General features: G+C 51.2%; 1 protein-coding gene across 1 annotated transcript in view; it reads right to left on the bottom strand.

The window, feature by feature from the left end:
- Positions 1-1,435, bottom strand: part of LOC104167298 (microsomal triglyceride transfer protein large subunit-like) — a gene marked incomplete at its 5' end in the record, with an annotated part of 11,004 nt that extends 9,569 nt beyond the window's left edge. Inside the window, 3 exons of the mRNA XM_009707519.1 lie at positions 262-369; positions 904-1,047; positions 1,254-1,435. Of these exons, the coding sequence (XP_009705821.1) occupies positions 262-369; positions 904-1,047; positions 1,254-1,435 (434 nt within the window). The remainder of the gene's footprint in view (positions 1-261; positions 370-903; positions 1,048-1,253) is intronic.
- Positions 1,436-7,308: the final 5,873 nt, after the last annotated feature.

The raw sequence follows: 7,308 nt of genomic DNA, 5'->3' as shown, positions 1-7,308 counted from the left end.
CAGGGAAAGACGAGGATTTTCTAAGTGTGCCTGTTCCTGAAAATCATCTACAGATTGTTTTATTTTAAATCTTCTGTCTTTCCAACAGGCATCCTCACTCACGGCCCAGGCGGCAGCTGGAGCAGCAAAGCCCATGATGTTTATCCTGAATTTTGCCTCCTCTGCTGAAGCACCTTGCCTGGCTGGGCTTCGGGGCCAGCTCTCCTGCTGCGGCATGGTCCCTGGCTTTTGGGCAGGATCTGGCCCCAGCTCTGCACCTACCTCCACCGCGGTGCCGGCGTGGGGCTGGAGCTGGAGCAGACTGACGAGGCCTCGCTTCAGGTTTGAGATCAGGATGCTTTCTGCTTCGTCCCCGTAGAAGGCTTTGACCTGGGAGGGCAAGAGGTGGTGTCTGGCTGGGGGGGGGGACGGCTCTGGGGGCCCTGCAGACTCTCTGCTGCCTTCCCTGCTGAAAGGCATCTCCCCTGCAACCTAAGCAACACCCTGTAGATACCTGAAGATTCATCTGAAGTAGGATCATATCCCTCAATAGCACAAGCTTTGTGGATGCATGCCCACAAAATTTCCCTTTTTCCCCCTCCCTGGTTTTCCAAAGGCTTAGAGGAGGAGGTCAGAAAGGAGCTTATATCCCGTGGTTAGGACTGAAGCCCTTTTAACACGGGATGCTGCAGCTCCAGCCGAGCCTGTGGCCCCTTTGGAGGATGAGGCTCCATCTAAGGTCATACGGACCCCATGGGAGACCGTCTGTTCCTACATTTGCCGCTCTGTCCGGTTCCTTCTGCTCTGATATGAAATCAGAGGCAAAGAAGGAGTTTGCATGGGCTTTGCAGCTGGGAAAATTTGGGATGCGGGCAGGAGTGCTCTGTGGAGGGCATGAGCAAGCCCAGGAGGTGTCCAGCTGACCTTCCCACTGCTCCAGGAGATGAACACCGGCTGCTGCAGCTCTGCCTGTGCCTCTTGGCTCAGCGCAATCTCTGCAGGGGCACCTCCAGTGCCACCCGGGCTCCTCTCCTCTTCTGGCTCCTGTTGGGCTTTCAGGTTGCGGATCTAGGACAGCAGAAGATAGTGGAAAGCCGTGAGCAAGCATGTCTGCTCTAAAGTCGCTATACATTTTTACCTGCAGGCGATGGCCTCTTGGTCAGAGAGGTCATTTTTCAGATGGCTTGGGCTAGAAAGGGAAGAGCCTAAAGAAAGTGAGCATCACTGCTCCCAGGAGGAGTACCCAGCTGCAATGGCTTTACCACCTCACGCACCTGCACCTGGAGCAGCTCTTCCCCGTCTTGGTCCCTCCAGAGCCGGTGCAGCTGGACCAAAGCCTCAGCCCGCAGCCAGGCTCCCCGTGGGGATGGCACGGACACGTGGTCCAGCTGGACATCCAGGGTATAGCGGTACTGATACAGGGTCCCAGGCTGGAAAGAAAGAAGCTGCAAATCTCCTAAGGAAAGATGCAAATGTTGAAGGTAGGCGGTCGCAGACCTCAGTCCCTCCACTTGCTGCAGCCAGCATCCTCCATCCTAGAGAGGAACTGGTCTTGCAGGGATGCTTGCGACCTGCATCGCTTTGCCTCCTGGAAGTGTCATTTTTGTCAGGAGGTATAGCTGACATGTTGGGGGCGGGGGAACATGGGAAGGTTTTAATGGGAAATTATTTGTGCCTGCGGTTTGGATATTTGGGTGTTCTCAGGGTGACAGCCGATTCCTGCTTGCGTTTCCAGTCCTGCCTTACAAATGCTGGCCAGAGCTGGGGCTCTGCCTGGGGACTTCAGGACTTTTTGAAAGTGTCAGAGAAACACACTTTAATCCTGAAGCAAAGTTTCCTGAGCGTGCCCACAGACAGGAGGGATATCTCAAAGTGTCTTTGCAGCATTGTGCATTAACAGGGGCAACGTTAGCATTTTTATTTAGGGGAGAAGAGAGGCTATATTCTTCATATTGTGTTTCTCATCAGAACTGCTAACTCTTAATTAAATCACGGACTTTGCGATAGAGCAAAATGAAGTTGGTGGGGGCAGCTTTAGATCAAAACTAAATCTTACTTATCTAGAATTATTTGGAGTCCCTTCTCCTGTTCATATACAAATATGATAGTAGCGGGGAGGGCTGCCTTTGCCACGACATAACCAGTCTAATCTGTTTCTAAAATCACTTGAAATTCTCCCACAAATCTGATGCAGTTGCTGGGCTTCTGAAATGTTTTATGGTTTTGCTATTTTTGTTATAATAACAATGGAAAGGAATCGATGGAAATCCAGCTCACTCCCTGGGGCTTTCCTCCGTGAGTCAGCCTGAAGAGTTACTAGCTTTCTGCAACGTGTGCAGTTAAAAAAGCTCCAGCTCTCCAGTTTTCCTCAACCCCCAGGGAGGACTTCCAACATCCCCCAAAATTTCCCCACCTTGGGAGATGCTCAGACCGTTTGCAGTTGTGGCAATAACACTTCCCTTCCCAGCCGGAGACAGGGGAGATGCCGCGTTACGGCCAGCCCTGGGAGGCTCTTTGTGTGCTGGGATGAGCATCCCGGAGCATTGGAGCATCCGGACCTTGTTGTGTCCCTGGATCCAAAGCAGCCCCAATTTTCTTACCTTTTGTTGTGCTCATGAAGGAAAAAGAAAACAGGCAAACGTATCCCAAAACTGCCTGCGGATTCATGGTGGGCTCTGGGAGCTGGGCGGGAGACGGGGGAGGAAGGAGGGTGGGAGGGGGACTATACAACAAAAGTGGGCAAGATTTGCAGCGTCAGGCAATGGGGTCTGACCTTCTGCCTATCCCCGCCTTACAGACCCTTGGAAAAGCAAATAATTAAACCTTTGCACCAACCCCCAGAAGCCACGGAGGGTTTGGAAATCAGCTGAGGTTTGCCAAAGACCAGTGGGAGGGGAGAAAAGCTGCAAAAAAGAGGTGCCAGAAGCGTTGTGGGGTGGAAAAATTCCCAATTTGCCTTGATATGGGAGGGGGATGCTCAGAAAGCTGCTCTGTCCCTTGGTGAGCCACCTCTTCCCACCAGAAGGGAAAGGAGAAGAAACAGTTGCTTTTAAAAGAAAAGACCCAGAAGGGGGAAAACTGCTTTTCCATCCTTTTAGTTAGAGACTGGGATTTGCAGCCCAGAGGCTCAAGTTACTTAAAGGGCCAGGCTGGAGGGGGACGCGGAGAGCTCGCCGATGGGTCGGACTGTGAATATCGTTATTCCCCCTAAAACGGCGTGGGAAAGGGTTTAGGAGATGGGTGCTTTGCTGGTTGTGCACAGCACAGCCTGCTAACCCCTCGGCCCACCAACTGTCCATTTTTATTTTTTTTTCCATGCATGAACTTTCTGATTGCCGAGTTTAATCGGTTCCTGAAGACGCTACAGACTGCAAAGGGCCCAAGTCCCTGCAAGGTGGTGATTTGGCTTATGGTCCTGCGAAGTCTTTTTGCTAAAGAATGGGTGAGTGGGAGAGAGCTGGGCACATCGCATCCTTCTCGTATGGGGATCTGAGAGGCATGAATGCCGTGATGGAAGCCACCTGCACATTGCAGTGGGACCAAAACCCAATGGGTTTGGTGTTAGGGCCTTTTCAAGGGCACATCTTCCAGCTCTGCAACGCCACTGAGCTTTTGGGTCGCTACTGTGACCTGAAAAGCAGGGCAGATCCAGCTGTGAGCGACCTCCGCAAAGTCCAGCTATATGTTTCCCATATGTGGTTTCTCCGCTTGGGACTCTGATGGTCTTTACAGATAAATATCCCACATTTAGATTGAAGCATTTTCTTCTCTTTATTATCATGTTTCTTGCTGGTCTGTCGGGTTTTCCTTCAACAGTTTCCTTTTGAGTGATGACCATTAGGGCTATCCTTGAGTCGGCTGCTCAAAATACCCACGGGGTGGGACACCACCAGCTTCTCCTCCTGGGATGCATGGACATGGGGCACTTCTGCTCAGCCAGTGTGCACTGAGAGAGCAAAGCACACTGGGGCTGGATGGAAGAACTGCTGAACATAGAAAGCTTTAGCCCTTTAGCCAAAGTGGGGAAAAATGAAATATTTCAAAGAGCAAAGTGGCTGTTGAGGGTCTAAGTCCTGAAAATAAGGTCCCAGCATGTTTGCTGGTTGTAGCTAAACACATGGCCTGGAGAGGAAAGGCAAACAGAAATAGCTTGTGAAAAAGACACTACTGATAAGGAGCCCTCAAACTGGAACTGAACTTTGGCAGGTTTGCTTATTTAGACTTTGCTGCTGAGTCCTCCCAGGACTGGGCTGTGGGAAGCCCACGAGCTGCAACCTGCTTTCCCGTAGGCAGCTCCAGGTTGCCGATTGCTACCCGCTGGGAAGTCTGAGAGGCAAAACTATGGCATAGTCACTCCACAGACCTTTCCCAGCGGTGCCAAGGAAGGGAGTTTAACTGCTGCCTGTGCTACCGGGGATGAGCTGCTGAGCTCCCACTCAAAATCTGCATGGGAAGTGTCTTGTCATCATTTGGTGACCTCCTCTATTATAATCTCGTCCTCATGACAAGAGAGCAACGGGTGGGGAAAGCAGTCATGTAGCTGAGAAGTCACCAGGGATGGTTCCTAAATCTGGTCTCTAGACTAAACCAATCCTCCCGGATCCTTTTAAAGGCAGCAGAAAGCGAGAGGTGTCCTTGGAGGATGCCGTGTCCTGCTTATCTTAGGCACTGCCTTCCTGTGACGTTAACCTCTCTCTGATGGTGCTTATTCAACTGCATCAGTTTTGTAGGAAATCTAATACCTAGCTCAGACTTTGATGTGTAACTTTGAAATGAATCCCACCCTCTGATGTGCAGCTTTGCCAGTCACTGTGACAATTTCTCTGCCTGGACAGAAAACTCCCCCAGGTTTGCTAGCGCAGGAGGGGAGGCTGGGGAATCACAGTGAGTTCCAGTGCTTGTTTTCACGTAGTTTCTCTTCCTCCAGACCCGGTTCTTGCTTCTGTCTGTGGGAGAATCTGTGAAAAGAGTAAAGCAGAAGAAATCAGATGTTTTCTATTCCTGGTGCTGCTGTGGGTCTAGGTAAAGGTACTGCTGCCCAGCGTCACTGCATGGTTACCCATACCCTGTGCTTTCACCCACCTACTGCTCAAGTGATGGAGTAAACATCAGTAAGCTTTGAATCCATCCCGCAGCTGAATCAAAAGAAGGGGAAATAAAATATTTGTGTAAGATTAATTTCACCAGCATTCCTCGGCACATCTCTTCCCTCACGCTGGTACTTTCTCCGTACATGGGGGAGCCCCGCAGCATGATCCCTGCTCCCCAGGCCCTGGCTCAGCATCCCAGCCCTGCTCTGCAGGTGCTTGCTGGGCTGGCCACTGCTCCTGTGCTTGTCCCCGGAGGCCGGACCCCCTGTGCTCTCTGGTCTCTGCCCCCATTGCCTGTGGCTCAGGCTGGAGGTTGGCAGCTGCAATCTCCAACATTCCCAGAACAATGCTCTTTTTAGTAACAGAAGGGCAAAAAGGAAGCAGAAAGAAGCGTGTTTCCACAGTTGGATTAAAAGCTTTGATAGCAGCGTCACAAGCTGATCCTCTTTTCTGGACCTTCACTTTTAATTTCCATTCACTTCAAATTTAACCAACTTTTATAAGGCCTTCAATATGCTAAGCGCTCTCCCCAAACCCATCTGGGGCTGTTGTGCTCTTGGAAAGATGCCTTATGAAATTTTGCAAACCTGCGGACAGATGCGTGGTCCTAAAAACAGTGCTGCTGAAATCTTGGGTGTTCCTCTAGGCCCTCACGTATCACTCAGGAGAAACGTGATCTCCTGTTTCACGTGGGCACAACCTGCCAGTGCAAATCCTCTTCTACATTAATTTAATTTATTTAGTATGGTCAAGGATACATCTTTATCATTTCACTTTCTTATTTGGATGCTGTGCTGCTAATTTCCTTGGAAATGACATGGTGGCAAGCTTTACGGAGAGAATTGGGATGCTGAGCCCCTCACTCTTGTGTTCCAGGTGGTCTTCACCCCACCGGCTGGCTGCCGACTCACCGCGGGGGAGTCCGGCTGCAGGACCTGATGCTGCAGCTCCAAACCCCGCTGGCAGAGCAGGGACGGTCTGCGTAACCAGGTCACCGTGCCCCAGGGTCAGAGAGGCACGTGAGGACTTTGCCACCGAGGTGTGACGTCAGGGTGGACTTTGGCAAAGGGTGGTCAACCTGCCCAGAGGTTGAACTCACCTAGATGAAAGCAGGATGGAGGCAACAGGGACCGTTGCATCAAAGCCCATCGACCGCAAGCCTCAACCTGCGGGTGTTTTCAGGGGATTTCAGGTGCAGATTCTCATCCAAAAAGTCTAGTGGAAATAATGAGACCCAAACGCTCCTTACCCAGGGGAATACCAGTACCAGTGGCCAGCTTGGAGGCTACTGTACTGGCGTTTGAATGAGGGGGTGGCTGCACCATCTCAGGGTTTTCCCAGCACGGCTCTTGGTTAGCTGAGGAGTTTCCAACTGTTTCCAGTATCTGATCACCCCGGGACAGATGGGAGGGAAGAAGGAAAGACTCCCTAAGGGCTCTCTTCCTTTCCCATTTTTTGCATGTGATCTTTAGTTACACACCCACTCCAGCCTCTTATTATTCAGCAGTTTTTAGGAAAGAGCTGGAAGCAAGTAGGAAAAAACTCACTGACAAAATAAACAGATAACCCAGAGGGGGAAGCGGGAGCTAACAGGCCCCAGGGGGGTAAATCTTTACAGGGTGACTCAGTAGAAAAGAGGAAAGGCAAAGAGCAAAGGATGCAGGCTGTACTTCCAGAGCAGTTTTTTTCCCGAGGGACACAGTGGCTGCTGCTAACCAGGATATCCCACAGCAGGTCCCCTTAGCAGCAAGGATGATTCACTTCGGAGCAAACTGCTGAGGGAATCAGGGGATGCTCCATCCCTTGGTAACCTCAAAGCCAGAAGGACGGCTTTGCTGGAAGACATTCAGCAATGCAAGAACAACCAGGTGAAATTCTTCAGCTCTGCTAAACACAGCAGATGATGCGTTATAATAACCTATAGTGGCTTTACATCCCGTTCGGTGCCATTCATCTTTTCCACTATGGACCAGAAGCTTGTGAAAGCAGGTCTTGCTGTCTGCCTGTCTGTCTCTCAGAGCCACCTCAGCTCCAGCTCTTTCCCAGCCACTCCAATCTCTTTTCCTCACCACGAGATCTTGCTGCTAGGAGAGGAGGACAGCTTGCCTTGTGCTTTGCTCCTCATTTTCAGAGGTCTCCCCTTCCAGCTTCTGCTCGAGTCCCTTCGCTCCTGCCCCATATCAGCTTCTCCATGCCCTGTGGTCCTCGTGGTTTTTCTCCCGTGGTCCTCCTTGCCTTT

The sequence above is a fragment of the Cariama cristata genome, unplaced genomic scaffold, assembly GCF_000690535.1.
Source record: "Cariama cristata isolate BGI_N322 unplaced genomic scaffold, ASM69053v1 scaffold14799, whole genome shotgun sequence".
In the NCBI taxonomy this organism is placed as follows: domain Eukaryota; kingdom Metazoa; phylum Chordata; class Aves; order Cariamiformes; family Cariamidae; genus Cariama; species Cariama cristata.
Note: the sequence above shows the minus strand (reverse complement) of the source record. Positions and strands in the feature narration are given on the sequence as shown.